General features: G+C 47.2%; 1 protein-coding gene across 1 annotated transcript in view; it reads right to left on the reverse strand.

Moving 5' to 3' along the window:
- The window catches only part of agrn (agrin), a 359,236-nt gene that overhangs the window by 189,694 nt on the left and 147,042 nt on the right, over positions 1–22,500 (reverse strand). Inside the window, exon 3 of the mRNA XM_083641207.1 lies at positions 10,786–10,824. Within this exon, the coding sequence (XP_083497333.1) occupies positions 10,786–10,824 (39 nt within the window). The remainder of the gene's footprint in view (positions 1–10,785; positions 10,825–22,500) is intronic.

The following is a 22,500-nucleotide window of genomic DNA, read 5'->3' on the forward strand; positions in this document are numbered from 1 at the left end:
ATGTACCCACTGTGTGTGTTAATTGTGGGTGTGTGTGTTAACAGTGTGTGTGTGTGTGTGTGTGTGTGTGTGTGTGTGTGTGTGTGTGTGTGTGTGTGTGTGTGTGTGTGTGTGTGTGTGTGTTAACAGGGAGGTGCAGATGGACCACTGCGTTACCAGTGAATGGACTGGTTCCCAGCATGACGACACCGGGCTTTACTGGGATGTCATGTACCGCTTCACAGCTTGACCATCTGGTCGCCCTGACAACCTCCAACAATATGGCACAAACGCACACATACATACAAACACACATACACACTACTGTAAACAACTACTCCAAACTAGAGAAAGAGAACAAATATGGACGTAGCCACCATGATGTCACCATGATATCACCATGATGTCACCATGATGCCACCATGATGTCACCATGATGCCACCATGATGTCACCTTGATGTCACCCATTGGTTTGTGAAGCCTTGAGTTTGGCGTTTTGACCGTCGACCATCTTGGTTTTTTATTTGGAGCCAGAAGCAGCTCGCGTGAGACTAGGGGTTTCTCACAGAGCTGTAGCGCCACCTGCTATTGGTCCACGATCGGCGAGCTGTGTGAGCATTGGACAGGCAACCTGTCAATCACACCCCAAAACATAGTCTGCTTTATCATCTATTTGACTCTAAATGGGAGCATCATTGACTAAATGAACATCATGCTGTGTTGAAGAAGACCTGAAACTAGTGATTGAGACATAAACGCATTAGCAAAGTGTTTACTGAGGTCATAAATCAAGTGAGAAGTAGGGTCATTTTTCCCTTTGACTTTATATCAGACTTCTTTTTGCAGCCAGTGGAGTCGCCTGCTGGCCATGTGAAAGAGTGCAGGTTTAAGGCACCTCCGCAATGGCCTTATTTTTCATGGCTGGAGGTTGTCCCTTGGTTTGTTTCACTCAGAGAACTTTGCTTCACCTCACCCTGTGTGCGTGGTGTGTGTGTGTGTGTGTGTGTGTGTGTGTGTGTGTGTGTGTGTGTGTGTGTGTGTGTGTGTGTGTGTGTGTGTGTGTGTGTGTGTGTGTGTGTGTGTGTGTGTGTGTGTGTGTGTGTGTGTGTGCGTGTGCGTGCCTTCCCTGGGTTCAACTCCAATCAGTAAACAGTGTTGCTGGCCGAGAGGTGAGGGGTGAAATGTTGAAGAGGAAAGAGAGAGCACTGACCTCCTGACTGACAACAGCCCTCTGTAGCCTCTGCAGGAAGCAGAGACAGCTTCTAACAAACTCCTTCAAATTAAAATACTTCATAAAATAATCTCTTAATTGCTCATTTTGCCCTTATGATAAACCAGCGACAGACTATATTCACACGTGATATAGGAATGTCCAAAAGTAAGGTGTATTTCCCTTTAAATATGTTCGAAATCTAATAATAAAATTACTGTTAGATAAAAGAGTATAGTGTTTTCATTATTTTGAAAATTGTATTTTAGATTTAGAATGTAAAATGTCTCGAAAATATCATTCCTTTTAATATAATGTAATTTCAGATAACATCAACATGTATTTTTCGATCCAGATGAATGTTTGGCTTCTTAGATCCAGATGAATGTTTGGCTTCTTAAATCCAGACGAATGTTTGGCTTCTTAGGAAACAACGTGGGCTCCTCTACAGTAAGTGTGATGGAGGGCTGGGCTAATAGCACCATATCACAATGCAATATGATTCTGCAACAGCGCCGCCGCGCTCGTTACATTTCCCAACGTGGTTATTTTCTGAGAACACCACCCAACAATTAGATTAGCGTCTGTCTGCCCATCATGGCTTTAAGTGGAACAATGAGTGAGTCACTCCATTTTAAATAACGGTGTTAATGAAAGAGAACGAGCAACATGGCCTTTCAGTGGCTCTGAATGGCCCCCGCCGCCGCGGACATGCTAACAACACAGAGCTAATTTACAGCCACATTAGGCCATGCTGCAGACTAATTACTCCAATATATGATAGAAACGGAGGGGGGGGGGCAGAGAGGGAGGGGTGTGGGCAGAGAGGGAGGGAGGCTGAGACAGCAGAGACGGGGGGGGGGGGGGGGGGGGGGTTGGCAAATAACCTTAATCTGTCCCTATGTGAGGCACACCAAGCGATAAGGGCTTTCAATAAGCGGCTCCAAAACCATTAATTAGCTCGCTAAGATTCATACTGTCGATCGGGTTTGTTTATGCCATTCCTTCTATCTCATTTCAAAGACTGCGGCACGCCGTTCTTTTGTGGGTGTTTATTTTTGGGTGAGTTTAGCGTGCAGGTAACGAGGTAACGACCAAGCTATCGGCCATGGAGGTCCCTTCACAGAGGTGCGTTCCATCAGTACGGAGGTAGGTTTATGAATATTGCATGTAAAATATGAGCTGCATTCTGTTGCTCTAACTAGAACGACCGCAGACGTACAGACGTACGTACAGACAACCCGACTCCATAATGCCTCTGGCCTGGCTATCGCTGGTGGAGGCATAAAAGTAGCTGGGTTTGAATGTGATCCGTGGCAGGTTTGACATTCTGATCGTTAACCTGCTTCTGACTTGGACTTTGAAGGCTGTTTTTGCTGTTGTTGCTCCACAGATCAGGGATCAAGTCTCCACATGGCTTCAAGGAAACACAGCCAATCAGACATGGCGAGGGGGAATGCTGGTTGACAGCTTCCAGATACGCGGCCCCAGATAGCCGGGTTCACTATCCGCCCCTATCAAACAACCGCTGATCCTTCCAAAGTCCCACGTCCTGACATGACCGACATCGACCGCTCTGCTGAGGTCACCTCACAGCCGGGGGCCGATCCGAACAAACCTGCCTCGCCTGGCAGCCTCAACAATATTGACTCTGTAGCACTGAGACCACTCAGTTAGTCCACATTAGATCCACGGACCTACTGAGACCACTCAGTTAGTCCACATTAGATCCACGGACCTACTGTACTGAGACCACTCAGTTAGTCCACATTAGATCCACGGACCTACATTTGAAGAGATTTTGTCTCTCAGACCCAAATCAGAGAATATTTTTATTGTCAGATAATGATTTAGTCCAGAACTCCATGACTGTCTGTATTGTAGGTAGAGACATAACAGACTGTCTGTATTGTAGGTAGAGACATAACAGACTGTCTGTATTGTAGGTAGAGACATAACAGACTGTCTGTATTGTAGGTAGAGACATAACAGACTGTCTGTATTGTAGGTAGAGACATAACAGACTGTCTGTATTGTAGGTAGAGACATAACAGACTGTATTGTAGGTAGAGACATAACAGACTGTCTGTATTGTAGGTAGAGACATAACAGACTGTCTGTATTGTAGGTAGAAACATAACAGACTGTCTGTGTTGTAGGTAGAAACATAACAGACTGTCTGTGTTGTAGGTAGAGACATAACAGACTGGCTGTATTGTAGGTAGAGACATAACAGACTGTCTGTATTGTAGGTAGAGACATAACAGACTGTCTGTATTGTAGGTAGAGACATAACAGACTGTTTGTATTGTAGGTAGAGACATAACAGACTGTCTGTATTGTAGGTAGAGACATAACAGACTGTCTGTATTGTAGGTAGAGACATAACAGACTGTCTGTATTGTAGGTAGAAACATAACAGACTGTCTGTGTTGTAGGTAGAGACGTAACAGACTGGCTGTATTGTAGGTAGAGACATAACAGACTGTCTGTATTGTAGGTAGAAACATAACAGACTGTCTGTATTGTAGGTAGAGACATAACAGACTGTCTGTATTGTAGGTAGACATAACAGACTGTCTGTATTGTAGGTAGAGACATAACAGACTGTCTGTATTGTAGGTAGAGACATAACAGACTGTCTGTATTGTAGGTAGAAACATAACAGACTGTCTGTATTGTAGGTAGACATAACAGACTGTCTGTATTGTAGGTAGAGACATAACAGACTGTCTGTATTGTAGGTAGAGACATAACAGACTGTCTGTATTGTAGGTAGAGACATAACAGACTGTCTGTATTGTAGGTAGAAACATAACAGACTGTCTGTATTGTAGGTAGACATAACAGACTGTCTGTATTGTAGGTAGAGACATAACAGACTGTCTGTATTGTAGGTAGAGACATAACAGACTGTCTGTATTGTAGGTAGAATACAGAATACAACTAACGTAAACTCATTTATACATTTACTACATTTACACTCCTCTTCTTGTTACAATTATTTCATCGTGAGTCATGACCACCATGACTAGTCTGTCAGGTTATACAACTTCTAGCGAGACTTTACCCCTTGATGCTAAGCTCATTGTCCTTGCATTAGTTACCGAGACCAAAATGTATATATATATAGATAGAAATGATGGATTAAAAGGCGAGAGAGGGGGAGAGTAGATTCAGGGGGCCCATGGTTGCCTTAAGGGCCCCCAAATAACTAAGTCTGCCCCTTGCTAATTGCGTTCCCTTTCCCGTCTGCTTGTGAAAAGTACAGCACTCACTGAGCAGGATGCTCACGTCAGCATTATGCTGAGTTCACAGATACAAAGAGCCAGAGAGGCTCAGAGTTCAGCTGTGCATCTGGAAAAGCTCTGTGTACTTTAGAAGGGCAGCAAACTTAGGCTTGATAGCGTCAAGGCTGCGTCCTCCCCGCTCCCACCCCCCACACACCCCCCACCCACACCACCTCCCACCCCCCACACACCCCCCACCCACTCCACCTCCCACCCCCATATATCCCCCACACACCCCACCTCCCACCCCCCACACACACCCCTCACACCATCCCCACCCACACCACCTCCCACCATCCCCACCCCCCACACACCCCCCACCCACACCACCTCCCACCCCCACCCCTCACACCATCCCCACCCCTCACACCACCTCCCACCCACACCACCTAACAACCCCCAACCCCATACCACCCCCACCCCCCACAACCCCCCCTTTGCTTTTTGTTCAGAGCCGGACATGACAAGTCATCTGTAAAATCCTAGTCCTGGAGGGGCAACTTCATGGCGCACCTTTGAAATCTTGATGTGAGACGTTTTCAGCCCAGCCCCCCCATCCCTGCCAAAGAGATGAGCTAGATATTTCGCCTCTGTTGTGTGAAATCTATGATGTGAAAAGATTTAATTAAGATATGGCGACGAGTCATAATTAATTCTGGCTCTCTCCGAGTAAGGCTTACTGCTGAGAACACAGGGAAAGAATAAATTACAACAGCACCAGTGACTGTTTGGGCCTTCTCTTTCCCCCAAATCTGAAGGGGTAACTGGTGGAGAATGCTGGTTTGTTACTGTATTCTAATCTGAAGGGGTAACGGGTGGAGAGTGGTGGTTTGTTACTGTATTCTAATCTGAAGGGGTAACTGGTGGAGAGTGTTAGTTTGTTACTGTATTCTAATCTGAAGGGGTAACTGGTGGAGAGTGCTGGTTTGTTACTGTATTCTAATCTGAAGGGGTAACGGCTGGAGAATGCTAGTTTGTTACTGTATTCTAATCTGAAGGGGTAACTGGTGGAGAGTGTTAGTTTGTTACTGTATTCTAATCTGAAGGGGTAACTGGTGGAGAGTGCTGGTTTGTTACTGTATTCTAATCTGAAGGGGTAACTGGTGGAGAGTGCTGGTTTGTTACTGTATTCTAATCTGAAGGGGTAACTGGTGGAGAGTGCTGGTTTGTTACTGTATTCTAATCTGAAGGGGTAACTGGTGGAGAGTGCTGGTTTGTTACTGTATTCTAATCTGAAGGGGTAACTGGTGGAGAGTGTTAGTTTGTTACTGTATTCTAATCTGAAGGGGTAACTGGTGGAGAGTGCTGGTTTGTTACTGTATTCTAATCTGAAGGGGTAACTGGTGGAGAGTGTTAGTTTCTTACTGTATTCTAATCTGAAGGGGTAATGGCTGGAGAGTGCTGGTTTGTTACTGTATTCTAATCTGAAGGGGTAACTGGTGGAGAGTGTTAGTTTGTTATTGTATTCTAATCTGAAGGGGTAACTGGTGGAGAGTGCTGGTTTGTTACTGTATTCTAATCTGAAGGGGTAACTGGTGGAGAGTGTTAGTTTGTTACTGTATTCTAATCTGAAGGGGTAACTGGTGGAGAGTGCTAGTTTGTTACTGTATTCTAATCTGAAGGGTAACGGCTGGAGAGTGCTGGTTTGTTACTGTATTCTAATCTGAAGGGGTAACTGGTGGAGAGTGTTAGTTTGTTACTGTATTCTAATCTGAAGGGGTAACTGGTGGAGAATGCTAGTTTGTTACTGTATTCTAATCTGAAGGGGTAACTGGTGGAGAGTGTTAGTTTGTTACTGTATTCTAATCTGAAGGGGTAACTGGTGGAGAGTGCTGGTTTGTTACTGTATTCTAATCTGAAGGGGTAACTGGTGGAGAGTGTTAGTTTGTTACTGTATTCTAATCTGAAGTGGTAACAGCTGGAGAGCGCTAGTTTGTTGTGCGTATTCTTTCCGAGCTGACAAACAGTCTTGGGAAAGAAGTGGCGTTCTCTAAGTGTAAGTGAGCCCGGCAGCGCTTTCTTCCAAGCGTCCCTCAGTCCTCTCAAATCACATTTGGGTTCAGCCTTTTTGTCATGTCTGCTGGCGGAGGGAGGTGCTCTGGGGAACACTCTCGCTGACAAATGCCAAATTGAAGAGATTTGCGCCGAATGTGTTGGTTACCGCTGGGTGTGCTGGAGACACGCCACAGTCACGGGAGACTACCTGCACTGTCTATGGCTTAGCTTCTCCCATTTCACTTCCTTTCTTTCCCGTTTCTGCCCTATTTTGGATTTGGTTTCACCCATATTTGGACACCTACGGTTATAATGGGGGTGAAACAACAAATCTCTTATTTGCACCCGGGAGGCCTTGAGGCAGAGTGCAAGAAGTGCACTCATTCTGGGTCCTTGTCGAGTTACAACATCCCGTTCAAACATGAAGGTGTAAATATCAGAAAGCCTCTTTGGCATTGACTCAAATCAACAGAGATAATGAGAAGCTACTCAGAGATTGTATGGAGTGCTGATCAGAAGCTACTCAGAGATTGTATGGAGTGCTGATCAGTAGCTACTCAGAGATTGTATGGAGTGCTGATCAGAAGCTACTCAGAGATTGTATGGAGTGCTGCTGACCCCTCCTTCCTATGTTCTTAACCACTGGACAAACTCTCTGTTTTGTTTGGACAGGGACACTGAGAACTGGGGCCAAGAGTCACTGTCATGAAGCACTGTTCAGTGTCAACCAAGGGGTTAGCTCGTAGCTCCGTTTGTGAGGGCAATGCCTAAGGCCGTGGCCACACTGATCAGTCAGAAAATGCACAGAATTATAAAATGGATAGATGTATGTCCGTTGCATGTACACGTAACCTGCTTGTACAGAAGGTGGCGGTAAGCACCTTGAAGGTGTCAGCGACCCGCCTATAAACCGAGAGAAGAAGAAAGCTGGCGTTACCTGTTAGCTCTGTGCGCTACGTTACTCATGTGGCAATAAAATGCCACTGAATGACCAGATTGATGTCATGGTCGGCCATTTCGAGTCATGCTGTTTCCATGAATCTGTTGGCTAGTTGTTGATATTTATAACGGTAAAATAACATTACGTTATATCGATGTGACAAACCCGCTCAGCCATTTCCGCTGTGAGAACGCCTCCTCGACTCTGAAGCAACGGTCTTATTATCAGGAGAGGACAGGACAGGCAATAATGAGTGTGGCCTGAGCTGAGCTACTGCTGCTTTGAGCCTTGAAAGAAAGAGACTAATTAAAGAGTGCTTTGTGACTTTGTCTGTTTGGACTGCTGATTACAAGACGTTCATTATGCAGAACCTGCATTCTCCAAGCGTGCCGCCAGATGCTGATTTGCAGAACAAACTCCTTTACTTTGGGGAGGATCTCATCACGCTAATAAGGACATCGGGTACACAATATGCAGGAATCCTGAAGTGAAATTCAATACCTATTAATACCTTTTGAAGAACTTTTCAACATGTTTTAAGACCTCAACGGCACTTTCATCACATCAGCGATAGGGGTGTAAATCACAAGTTTCATCACGATATACCGTGGATATAGATTCTTTGGACAAAGATACGATATTTGCTGATACCACAAAGTGTGCCACGATTTTGATTCAATTCAGTGGTCTGCGATTGATATGAGACAATATATGCCCATTTAACACAATCAGCTACAAAACGTAATACCTCATCAACTGGTGATTAACACTTTTTGAGCGCTTTGATTTTCCCTAAAATGATTGATCAAATTTTTAACACTTTTCAAGACCCCGCCGATACCCTGGGACAACTCATCAAGGCCAGTTCAACTCAGGCTGCTTCAACATGCAGACTCTTTAGCTCAGAGGTGAGCCAGGCTGCTTCAATATGCAGACTCTTTTCTGTAATTAAGGATCTGGGAGAGGAGCGTCCTTGGAGCAGAGGACACGTTCAGTAGAACAAGCCCTCTGCTCTGTGGAACACATTTTGACTAATGGTGGGGTGATATCAGCCTTCTGCTAGCCTAGCATCTTCTAAACAGCCCCTCTCGCCGCCCCCCGGCAGTGCCACCCCACCCACCATACATCTTCAGAAAAGGGGTCTACTGTCGTATTTGGGCCATCGCTAATTGTCCCACTAATCTCTCCGGCACTAAATGATCCGGAGAAAGTCTGTCCCTTTGGGCCGGCTTAGCCTGCTGATTGGAGCCTTTGCCTTTATGTCTTGCTTGGCACATTAAAAAAAAGCATAGGCAGCAGCTGATGGAAAGCCTACAGAACTATTGGAAATGTAATTAAGAACTAGCAGCAGCTTTTAAATGGTTGAGTAGTGCAGAAACAAACTGTGCCCTTCACACAGCGAAAACTTTCAAACATGGAAAAAGGACTGGCTCAATCGATAAGCAGACATTTCCTCTTTAGGAGGGGAACTTGAAGGGAGGACAGAAATGGGCCGGCGCTTCAATGACTACCTACTGTTTCTCATGTTCCCAGAAGACACCCGAGCAGCTCTACGGCTGCGTTTGTTTTCAGAAGCAAATAGGGACGTCTTTGAGAGATACGATCGTTTGTCAAAGCAATTCCACCTGTCATTAAAACACAAACAAATAGCTGCTGTACATTTGTGCCGCGGCTGCAATCAAAAGAGATGTGTCACACACTCCTCAAGTGTGATGAGGCTGAGTTGAGAAACGCTCCAATCTAGCTCAATTACTTTCTGAAGCCGAGCGACCGCGGCTGCCATCTCCCCGACGCTGTATCTTCTCTGACTGTGACAATCACACTCCCCATACAACACCGCCTCTCATTTCATACACTAGTGGAGACGTGGGAGTTAGACCCCTCCCCCCCGGGTCGGGAACACAGTGGTCAAAGCCTCCGGGACACACACTCAAATCCCTCATAAATCACTGATGATATAAATAATAATAATTATAATAATAATAATAATACATACAATTTATATAGTGCTTTTCAAGAACTCAAAGCACTTTACAACATAACAAACAGTAGAGTTAAAAACCATTAAGACGAAGGAATTAGGATATATATAAAAGAGCAATGAGGGCAAAACAATAAAACATTTATAAATGATATCTCTTATATAGAGAATTGACGAAGTCACTCGAGCACTCAGAGATGATGTCACTCACCGATGACATCATCTTTAGGTAATCGCATCATTAGGTAATTAGAGCAATCATTAGGTCATTAGGGAATTGCCCTACTTAGCTAATTCAAACATCTGGTGTTAGGTCACCTTCAGGTGTGCTCTTTACACTTCCTGAAAGATTCAGCCTGATCACAAACACATTCTGCTCACACACTCACAGACAGACAGACAGACAGACAGACAGACAGACAGACAGACAGACAGACAGACAGAAAGACAGACACAGGGTTGTTTTGAAGCGGTGTGTGTGTGTGTGTGTGTGTGCGTGTGTGTGTGTGTGTGTGTGTGTGTGTGTGCGTGTGTGTGTCCCCCAAACAGCTTCTGGCCTATGGGGCGACTGATTGAGCAATTATGAGGAACAGATTCAGCAAGCCCCCAGCGGGCCTTTTTGTCCCCAGCAACGGCTGGCTGGGGACATTAGAGCCCTTCTCTCTCTCCTCATGTTTTCTCAGAACCTCTGGCTCTGTAGCGCTGACACACTGGAGGGATGACGCAACACCTCCACAACTAGCAGGGAGTCCATCCTCCCCCGTCTGCCTGTCTGTCAGCCAAAAACACACACAGCAAAGTCCATCTCCCACTGCGCTGCCTCTGATACATATTCATGATAGCAGCTTGAAAAACAGCTGTTTCCCTCCAATTAAAAGCTTGCCAGAGATCCACCGTTTGGCCAATAAATTGTTTTGTTTTTTAATTAACGGCGCAGGTTACTGGGCCGGAAAACAACCGAGACAATGCAACACCCACTACAAAGATGTCCATCTACTACGGGATTGGCAGCAGAACATGTGGATAACAAGGCTGGGTGATGGGGGGCTGCTCTGTGCCCCCCCCTGGCCCACATTCCCTCACAGCCTAAAAGTAAGGGAATGAGGGAGGGGGAGGATTAACCTATGAGACCCTATCCTAAGGATGTGATGCTGCGAGACTAACGGGTCATGAAAAGATCCCTGGCACATCAAAGAGCCCTACACCTGGCCACGTGCCTGCCATACCCAAGCAGCGCTAAAGCAGCCAGAGCTGATGATGGCTGCCCGCTTCAAAGGCAAGGGGGGGGGGGGGGGGGATCCAGGCTCTGAGGTCATTATTTGCCTGTGGGACCCCCCAAAACAGCAGCGGTCAGAGAAGCTGAGCGGAGAGAATCCACAGGGGACTTACCATCGGGAGGCTGCGCCGGCGTGAAGTGGGGGGGTTTGTCTGCAAGAGATAAAAGGGAGGGAGGGAGGGAGAGAGGGAGAGAGAGAAATAGTGTTTTAGTAAGAAACTTCCCAGGGGCCGAGGCCAAGTAATTGAGTTGCTAGAAAAAAGGGAATAAGAGAAAGACACAGTGTCTCTCGCAGGCTTGGCTGTTTCTATCTAACACATTGTAATGTGCTGTCTGAGCCCTGGAGGAGCCCGGCCCGGCTAAGCAGCAGGGCTACATCTCAGCGATAGCGCTATCATCATTGTTTTGTCATTCACCGTTTCCTTCTACGCTTCTCCCTCCCTATCCCAAACCACATCGCATCGCTTTCATATCCACGCACACAGCTGCCACAGACGTGCCACACCGTGCAGGTGCCACAGACGTGCCACACCACATCTCTTTCATATCCACGCAGCTGCCACAGACGTTCCACACCACACCGCTTTCATATCCACGCAGCTGCCACAGACGTTCCACACCACACCGCTTTCATATCCACGCAGCTGCCACAGACGTGCCACACCACACCGCTTTCATATCCACGCAGCTGCCACAGACGTGCCACACCACATCTCTTTCATATCCACGCAGCTGCCACAGACGTTCCACACCGCATCTCTTTCCTATCCACACAGCTGCCACAGACGTTCTACACCACATCTCTTTCATATCCACGCAGCTGCCACAGACATGCCACACCACACCACTTTCATATCCACACAGCTTCCACAGACATGCCACACCACTTTCATATCCACACAGCTGCCACAGACATGCCACACCACTTTCATATCCACACAGCTTCCACAGACATGCCACACCACTTTCATATCCACACAGCTTCCACAGACATGCCACACCACTTTCATATCCACACAGCTGCCACAGACATGCCACACCACTTTCATATCCACACAGCTTCCACAGACATGCCACACCACTTTCATATCCACACAGCTTCCACAGACATGCCACACCACTTTCATATCCACACAGCTTCCACAGACATGCCACACCACTTTCATATCCACACAGCTTCCACAGACATGCCACACCACTTTCATATCCACACAGCTTCCACAGACATGCCACACCACTTTCATATCCACACAGCTTCCACAGACATGCCACACCACTTTCATATCCACACAGCTTCCACAGACATGCCACACCACTTTCATATCCACACAGCTTCCACAGACATGCCACACCACTTTCATATCCACACAGCTTCCACAGACATGCCACACCACTTTCATATCCACACAGCTTCCACAGACATGCCACACCACTTTCATATCCACACAGCTTCCACAGACATGCCACACCACACCACTTTCATATCCACACAGCTGCCACAGACATTTCATATCCACGCAGCTTCCACAGACGTGCCAACAAAGGGGGAAGGCTCCACATATTTTGGCTCGAAAAGTGTGAGATAACATTTGAATTAACATTTGTGTGATTACACACATCAGTGAGCATAATGACTCCTATCCCATTTTCGTTTTGAGTTTTCTCGCCCCCCCGGCCCGCACCACATGTACAATCGTTCAGATGTTTTCTCTCTCATATATCAAATGACATCATGCTGCTCTCCTGCTGAACACCCTGTGGACGATGACATCATACTGTTGGGTTCTGGGAAGCGTAAAACAAGACCCGGAGTGTCAAATGATTGAATCTGGAGTAGCACTCGGGGGAGAAACAGGAATCCTTCGCCGTTTTGACACGCTGACGCTAGAAAGTAAGGAGACTTGACTTGAGTCAAACCTGAGCAAGCAATGAAAATGGGTCAATGTCAAATTGTATGATAGAAATAGAGATGATGGGGAGGAAGAGGATATGATTGGATTGGATTCTTCTTGTATTCTTCATGGGAGCACAGTGGGTGACTTTGTTGATGGGCTTAATAGAACAAAAAGCTTATTGGAATACACAGCTCTCCCATTGGTCAGTTAAGTGATGAGGACATAATTGTTGCCTTCAAATGGGGTGGTGTTTACGGTGTTTACATGAGTCCATATGAACGCCCCCTCATGTGCTATTCATGACATGGTAAGTAGACACTTTCGGAACACTTTGAGTTCATGACTTGAAAATGTTGACATTCCCAACGGTCTTGTCTTTTTTTTGCATTAGGCCTTTGCATTTCCTGCATTAAGGGAGTCAGCCGATGCATTAAGGGCCCCACTGAGAGGAGGCGTGGCCGGAGGAACTTGGTGTTGATCTATCTGAAATCATATGGGACAGGAGTCTGTCTGTGGTCCAGCTCTGCTCAGTTAATAGCAGACACCAGCTGATGCAATTTAAAGTTGCTCACCGTCTTCATTACTCCAAGCATAGGTTACACATAAGATATATCATTCTGTCTCACCAGTATGTGATAGGTGTCGGGTGTCAGAGGGCACACTGTCCCATGCTTTTTGGTTTTGCCCTTCACTGTCCGGATTCTGGGCCAAAATATTTGACTGGTACTCTAAGGCCTACAGAATAACCCTTCAACCGGAGGTGGAACTCGCCATCTTCGGCTGCTCCGAATCCTCTTTGCTCCTCCCAACGGCCGTGCAACAATCTCTGACACAGGGGATGACTGTTACCAAGAAACTAATTCTGAAGGAATGGAAGTCCTCCTCTCCACCTTCTTTTCAACTTTTCTTTAATTACTTGGGGTAAGGTTAACTTTTGTTTAACTGATTGACTGATAGTATTCATCGGTTAATGTTTAAACGGTCGGTTATCGGTTAAACGGTTATCGATTGACATCCCTAGTTCCTATCGTATCAATATGATGTAAACATGATTTAGACTCATCATGGGTGACTTTGGTCATTGTGTTGTGAACAATACACAACACAACACACACAACCATCTGTACTCTTGCAGCCAACTAGCCTGTCTGACACACTAAGCAGAACCCCGGTGAGCTGTCAGTGCTGCCTGCTGCCAACACACACACACGTACATGCACGTACGCGCGCGCGCGCGCGCACACACGCACGCACGCACGCACGCACACACACACACACACACACACACACACACACACACACACACACACACACACACACACACACACACAGATCATCCAGCCCGTCTGCATGGTGAGGGGTGGGATAATGAGGAAGATAAAACACATCTCATCAGTTAGCGCGCTAACACATTTTTCCGGCTCCGTCACCGAAGCAGCGAAGCCTTTCTCGGGACTCCCGCGATCCGCTCGCTACCCGTCGGCATCCAGCGCCACAGCCCAGTTTAAATTTAGGCTCACTTCAAATTGATTGTCAACAGCCGGGGCTTGGGAGAGAGAGAGAGAGACAGAGAGGAGAGGAGAGGCGAGGAGAGAGGAGGGAAGAGGAGAGAGGAGAGGGGAGGAGAGGAGAGGAGAGGAGAGGAGAGGAGAGGAGGGGAGGGGAGAGGAGAGGAGAGAGGAGGGGAGAGGAATGGAGAGGAGAGGAGAGGAGAGGCTGCTGCTCGAGGTGAATAATGAAGTGTCTGTGGAAGCTGTTTCCCAGTCAGTCATGACGGTAACGGATTTCCATCTGGGGGGATTTTAAAGAAATATATACAACCAGCCAGGGAACAAAAAATTGGCGTGCGGGTGGATATGGAAGAGTTTCTGCTGTGTATAAGTGTCCGTGAGCATACATGAACATGCCACAGAAGCAGACATTACAAAAAGCGTGTACATCCTGTCTGGCATACAGGGATGTAAACAGCGTGTACATCCTGTCTGGCATACAGGGATGTAAACAGCGTGTACATCCTGTCTGGCATACAGGGATGTAGTGTACATCCTGTCTGGCATACAGGGATGTAGTGTACATCCTGTCTGGCATACAGGGATGTAGTGTACATCCTGTCTGGCATACAGGGATGTAGTGTACATCCTGTCTGGCATACAGGGATGTAGTGTACATCCTGTCTGGCATACAGGGATGTAGTGTACATCCTGTCTGGCATACAGGGATGTAGTGTAAATCAAAAGGTGAGTCAACTATAAATGTCTGTGGCTGCTCTCACGGCGTTATAAACAAGGTGGATAAACTTGAGTCGACGAGACTAGATAGATACAGTGTGAGACTAGCAACTGAAACTGAACAGCAACAACTGAACCTGAATAATATCCCTATAAATATATTATTATTATTATTATTATTAATCTCTAACAGAGAGGAACCACATTCTCCAGGTTGGGTACCCATAGAACCCATTCTCATTTAGTTATCTTGAGGTGAGAGGTCAAGGGACCCTTGAAATGGCCATCCCACTTTTTTACCTCGCCAAAATGTGGTCTCCCTTCCCGTCAAGCTAGCATGACATGGTTGGTACCAATGCATGCCTTAGCTCTCCTAGTTTCATATTGATTGATTGATTGATAACTTTATTGATACAATAATAGCAGAATTGTGCAAGACAATACAACAAAAAATATTGATCAAAAGGAATAAAACACAATAAAGCCCAAGGGCTTGTTTCCATTGTGGTCCTTTGTGTTTCCATTGTGGTCCTTTGTGTCACACAGTAGCTTCAGTCTACAGCCTTAGATCTCCTAGTTTCATATGACACCAGTAGCTTCAGTCTACAGCCTTAGATCTTCTAGTTTCATATGACACCAGTAGCTTCAGTCTACAGTCTTAGATCTCCTAGTTTCATATGACACCAGTAGCTTCAGTCTACAGCCTTAGATCTCCTAGTTTCATATGACACCAGTAGCTTCAGTCTACAGCCTTAGATCTCCTAGTTTCATATGACACCAGTAGCTTCAGTCTACAGCCTTAGATCTTCTAGTTTCATATGACACCAGTAGCTTCAGTCTACAGCCTTAGATCTTCTAGTTTCATATGACACCAGTAGCTTCAGTCTACAGCCTTAGATCTTCTAGTTTCATATGACACCAGTAGCTTCAGTCTACAGCCTTAGATCTTCTAGTTTCATATGACACCAGTAGCTTCAGTCTACAGCCTTATATCTCCTAGTTTCATATGACACCAGTAGCTTCACTCTACAGCCTTAGATCTCCTAGTTTCATATGACACCAGTAGCTTCAGTCTACAGCCTTATATCTCCTAGTTTCATATGACACCAGTAGCTTCAGTCTACAGCCTTAGATCTCCTAGTTTCATATGACACCAGTAGCTTCAGTCTACAGCCTTAGATCTTCTAGTTTCATATGACACCAGTAGCTTCAGTCTACAGTCTTATAGGTCTTCTAGTTTCATATGACACCAGTAGCTTCAGTCTACAGCCTTAGATCTCCTAGTTTCATATGACACCAGTAGCTTCAGTCTACAGTCTTATAGGTCTTCTAGTTTCATATGACACCAGTAGCTTCAGTCTACAGTCTTATAGGTCTTCTAGTTTCATATGACACCAGTAGCTTCAGTCTACAGTCTTATAGGTCTTCTAGTTTCATATGACACCAGTAGCTTCAGTCTACAGTCTTAGATCTTCTAGTTTCATATGACACCAGTAGCTTCAGTCTACAGCCTTAGATCTCCTAGTTTCATATGACACCAGTAGCTTCAGTCTACAGCCTTAGATCTCCTAGTTTCATATGACACCAGTAGCTTCAGTCTACAGCTGCTACAAAGGAGGATGTCTGTGATTAAATATTGTACAATACCAAGTGCATAAACCTTCATAAAAAGGTGAGTAAACGCTATGTTGTATTTAAAAAGGTGCATAAACAGCGTTTACGTGTGTTTAGCCTCCACTACAGCCCTGCTGGCAATACAGTAAATCAACATGCTTTAACACACATGCACACACTCACACAGATTATACATGAGGGCATATACACAGGCAGGCATACTACGTGAGGTGGGAGGCATTGGGCAAAAGTGAAAGGATTTCTTCAACATTTCCATAACGAAAGGACAAGATAAGGTCTCCACATAAACGTATCGCCCGTCCCCATCGCTCTCTCTCCATCGCTCTCTCTCTCCGGCCGGCCAAGGCTGCGTGTGTGTGTGAATGTCAGCGCACGACCATCAGTCACCCGATATCTCCAACAGATCAATATGTGTCTGACTGTGACATTTAGCCATGTGTGTGTGTGTGTATCTGTGTATGCGTGTCACTTCCCCCGTGCGTGTGGGTGATATATATACTCTCTTACAGAATGATAACGTGTGTCTGTTGCTGCATTCAAGTTCTCCTCGGAAATATTGTGTTTACCATACAGTATGTACGAGTTAAGAGCACATGAACGCCCTTCCAATGTCTTACGAGTGGGAAACTGGGACATTTTGATGATACCCGAGTTTCCGAGTTGTTACGTTGCACGACGTTTCTCCGCTGTTGCATACTCCTGTACTTGCTTAATTGTTGTTATTGAGTCTATGTCTGCAATAACTGCACTTTATGGCTGTTTAAACTCGACGAACGTTGGCGTTACTGCTCAAGGCGGACAGCCACGGAGGCAGCCATTACTGTTTTGCCAGCGGCATGATTGGCCGGTTACGATGTCAACTAAGACATCTGAAAACACCCTCCTAGGGCTGGAGGACCAGACGGTGTGAAAATGAAATGTGTTCATATGACCGGCTGGTTTAGCAGGCTAGCTTCACTCCACCTGGGCGCTGACAATGGAAATTGCTAATCTAACACCTCTAACTCCCCCCACTCACCCCCACGACCCCACTACCACCATCCCCATATCTAACCCCTCTTACCCACCCCACGGCCCCACTACCACTATCCCCATATCTAACACCTCTAACTCCCCCCACCCACCCCCACGACCCCACTACCACCATCCCCATATCTAACACCTCTAAATCCCCCCACCCACCCCACGACCCCACTACCACCATCCCCATATCTAACACCTCGAAATCCCCCCACCCACCCCCACAGCCCCACTACCACCATCCCCATATCTAACACCTCGAAATCCCCCCACCCACCCCCACAGCCCCACTACCACCATCCCCATATCTAACACCTCTAACTCCCCTCACCCACCCCCACGGCCCCACTACCACCATCCCCATATCTAACACCTCTAATCCCCCCCCGCGCACTACCACCATCCCCATATCTAACACCTCTAATCCCCCCCCCGCGCACTACCACCATCCCCATATCTAACACCTCTAACTCCCCCCAACCACCCCCACGGCCCCACTACCACCATCCCCATATCTAACACACCTCTAACTCCCTCCACCCACCCCCATGGCCCCACTACCACCATCCCCATATCTAACACACCTCTAACTCCCTCCACCCACCCCCATGGCCCCACTACCACCATCCCCATATCTAACACCTCTAATCCCCCCGTCCCCCGCGCGCTACCACCATCTCCATCTCCAGCGGTCCTTCTGGGCCACACGGCGAGGCTCTTGGCAGCATAATAGTCACTATTATTACTCACTATTATTACTCACTATATTCACTTCATCATTTTCTCCGGCGCCCTTTTCTTTCCTGCTGTCTCTCTCTCTCTCTCTCTCTCTCTCTTGTCATCCGGGAGGTGATGATTGGCCCCCTCTAACTCAGTTTATATTTAAATCTAATAGGATCTGTCTGCCTGAAATTGATTCGATAACATGGCCAGGTTACAAATGACACCACACACACACACCTCCCTCACACACTCCACACACACACACACACACCTCCCTCACACACACACACACACCTGCCTCACACACACACACACACCTCCCTCACACACTCCCACCCGACACTCTCTGAGGAGGACAGAGAGACAGAGAGATGCAGAGTGAGAGGAGGAGGAGAGCGGAGACACTTTCAGATGGATGCATGATATCATCATCATGCATGATGATATCATCACGGCTCGGCATCGGCCGATAAATGCTTTCAACTGATATATCAGCATCGACCCGAAACAAACATTTTCAGGCCGATAAAATTACACTTTAATTATGCCCCAATGCTGCTTGAATAAATGCTTAACAAAATACTTCTAGTTCTGTTTGAGAGAAAATGTTACATAAATAAAAATGTGGCAGTTTGAAGTAGTTTTCTTATTTTGCTCAGTGAATGTGTACATTTTGAAAAGCATTGCGGAATGGGGAATGTGTTAATTCCACTACAGGAGACTTGTTCTCTGAAATTAGGTGGGGAAAAATACACACATAGATCGGTATCGGGCAATTGGCCAAGAGAGAGAGAGAGAGAGAGAGAGAGAGAGAGAGAGAGAGAGTGAGAGAGAGAGAGAGAGAGAGAGAGAGTGGGTGTGAGAGAGAGAGAGAGAGACTGTTTAGTGTAGTGTACCTAGCACTGGCCATCAGCACTAACAAATGCAGGGACGTGTCAGGTGGAAGAAAACAGCTGCTGAGTGACACGTGGGGGGAAAACTTTCTTTAACTCGATGCCTGTTTCAATCAGCTGGCAAACGCACTGCTGCATGCTGGGAAAACTGTCATGGATGGGTAAGAAAAACAGACAAGCAGAGGCAAACAGTGCCTCTCTTGCCAGAAATACTCTCAGGAAACTCGCCAGGAAGCAAGTGTGATTGATCCAATCACAAGTGCCACCAGCAGGAAACAACTGTAATTGATCCAATCACAAGTGCCACCAGCAGCCAAGACAACAGACAACAGACAACGAGCTCCACAACTCCGATACTCCGATACTCTTCCTTTTACAACGGTTGCACTGAGCCGACATGCTGACTGTACCCATGTTTTACCGTGTTTTTTTTGTTTTGTTTTTTGTACTGTCCTATGTGTGTTGCTCTTATATTTTGTGTGTGGCTTGTGAACAAGAAATTCCAATGCATTTTGATGCAAATTTTAATGCAAATGGAGAAATAAACTTGAACTTGAACTTGAACTATGTATCAGTATCGATCCAATACTGGCCAAAATCAGTGGATCGGATATCGGGGGGGGAACAAGTATAATCCGATATGATCCATTAGCCTGAACCAGTGTGGGCTGCGGCCCACTGGTGGTCCATGAAGGTACTGCAGGTGGGCCGCGAGAGGCATACCTACCAATACTCTGATTTTTGTGGGAGTCAAATGGGTTTTAAAGCCAGAGTGCAGTAACCTAGAAGACCCAACGCATCCATTGGTACCCACCATGTTATCCTAGCTTGTCGGGAAGGGGGCTAAATAACGCTAATTTTGACGTGATCGTTTATCCCCTAATCGATGTTGAACTCAACTTTGAGCGAGATGCCGTGACGTCAGATGTGTCACGACACGAGCCACACAGACGTGTCACATGACGTGAACAGTGGCTACAGCGTGCGTCACATGACGTGAACAGTGGCTACAGTGTGTGTCACGTGACGTGAACAATGGCTACAGCGTGCGTCACATGACGTGAACAGTGGCTACAGCATGAGTAAGAGCTGTTAGCAGCACTCTCATCTCATCAGCTGTGTGGAGCTATTTTAAGCTCAAGGAAGAAAAAGGCAAAACAGCCCAGTGCAGTTTGTGCAATGCGAGTGTTTCGAGGGGCGGCAGCAGCATCCAGACAAACGTCTTTACAGCTTCGTGGTTTAAGAGCAGGGAAAAAGACGCTATCGGATCGGTATCGGTATCAGCAGATACTCAAGGTTGCGGTTTGAGTATCGGAGATGAAAAAGTGGAATGGAGCCATCCCTACTTCAAATAAAAGGTTCGGGTTTAAAACTCAGGGGAGGGGATTTGGAGGGGTACTGCTGTACTAAAAGTCACTTTCCCCATACAAAGAGCATTGAATCTGCATTGAATACTTAAGCCGACAGTTCAAAGCCAGTGTCAGGCGTTGGGAGGAGATAGGAGGCTGTATGAAGCCCACAGACACTGAATGGGAGAATGGGATGTGACTTTTCCTGTCCTGATGTCCGCACTTCATCTGTAGATAAGACTGTCAGGGGAGGTCAAGCACGGCTGGGTTTTGGGGGCACTTGTTGCAAGGACAAAATATGTGCGATGCATCTGAAATCAGTTTTTTCCTGCCTTCTGAATCCTATCTCAAAAGGCTGCCCTTGGAGGCTTCTGGCAAACCTTGACCCGAGCATCGGAACCCGAACAAGCGCAAACCTTGAAGCCCACGGTGGTGCAGTGGTGTGGCCGATGGCCATTCAGCTTCATGGCACCACGGCCCCACCGCCCACATCCACCTAGCCACTCGGCCTACCCACCGCTCGAATCCCGACTCTCTACCGCCTTCCCATCTCTAGCTACGCCCCCTTTTCCCTCGCCTCCCCACCTTCCTTGCCCCACCCCTCCCCCATCCATATCCCCCTAGCCACTCCCCCTACCCAGCCCTTGAATCCCAACGCTCTACGACTTTCCTATAGACGCTTTTCACGGAATTGTGTTGCTAGGGAACCGTTTGAAACCCAGCTTATTTCCTGTCAGCTATTGAATTAGCATCACACTGACAACAGGAAGTAAGCAAGGGGCAATTTAGAATGTTGATGTTGTCAAGTCAAAAACGTCTATACCTGTTCCCACTAAACATCCACACGTGAGTGACTGAGTGTCCTGACTTTGCCATCCTCTGACCCTGGCTGGCGCAGCGCCGTGGGAAAGGAGTGACAGGGTCTGAGTAGGGTAAGGAGTGACAGGGTGTGAGTAAGGAGTGACAGGGTGTGAGTAAGGAGTGACAGGGTGTGAGTAGGGTAAGGAGTGACAGGGTGTGAGTAAAGAGTGACAGGGTGTGAGTAGGGTAAGGAGTGACAGGGTGTGAGTAAGGAGTGACAGGGTGTGAGTAGGGTAAGGAGTGACAGGGTGTGAGTAGGGTAAGGAGTGACAGGGTGTGAGTAAGGAGTGACAGGGTGTGAGTAGGGTAAGGAGTGACAGGGTGTGAGTAAGGAGTGACAGGGTGTGAGTAAGGAGTGACAGGGTGTGAGTAAGGAGTGACAGGGTCTGAGTAGGGTAAGGAGTGACAGGGTGTGAGTAGGGTAAGGAGTGACAGGGTGTGAGTAAGGAGTGACAGGGTGTGAGTAGAAGCAGAGAAGACGTACAGTTGTTGAGGAAGAGGAGCACGGCGAAGCCCAGCGTGGAGGTGGCCAGAAGGATCAGGCAGATGTTGCAGGGGATCATGAAGTAGCGCACCACCAGGGACACCTTGTGCTGGTAGCGGCGCTCGCGCTCGGGCGGCGGGGGCGAGGGGTAGTGGCACCCGCTCATACTCCACTCCAGGGACCCCCTCCCCTCCAGGGGCCGGGCAGGGCGCCGGGAGGCGCCCAAAGACCCGTTGGAAAAAATGGTGACGACCGGGAGGGACGAGGAGGACAAACAGAGAGGCGTAACGGCAGGTGTTTCAGCTCTGCTTCCAGCTGTGCCGTGTCGTGACAGGGACCCGGTGACAGTTCCTCTCAGAGAGTTGCAACAGAAAGCTTTCAGCGGTCTCCAGGCAACACATGTTGGTAGGTGAAGAGATCCATTTGGGGAAAGAGGACGCTCAGAGCGGCAGGGGGTCTCCTACAGCCCCCCACCCGTCCACACTACCTCCATTCTGCCAAGAACAAGCTAACTAATGGGCTTTTCAATGCGCGCGATGTGTGTGTGTGTGAGTGAAGCGGTTTATACTTACAGCGGGAACGTGTGTGTGTGTGTGGATTTAAGTGGGTGGGTTAATGTGCTTGAAAATGTGTGCTGGTGGTACTTTTGGCGTCTCGGTGTGTGTGCGATGCACCTCAGCAGAGAATGTGTGCGTTTTGGGAGCGCGTGTTTTAAAGGCGTGTCAGATATCCATCAGAGA

Source organism: Poromitra crassiceps (assembly GCF_964638095.1).
Source record: "Poromitra crassiceps genome assembly, chromosome: 8".
NCBI lineage: Eukaryota > Metazoa > Chordata > Actinopteri > Beryciformes > Melamphaidae > Poromitra > Poromitra crassiceps.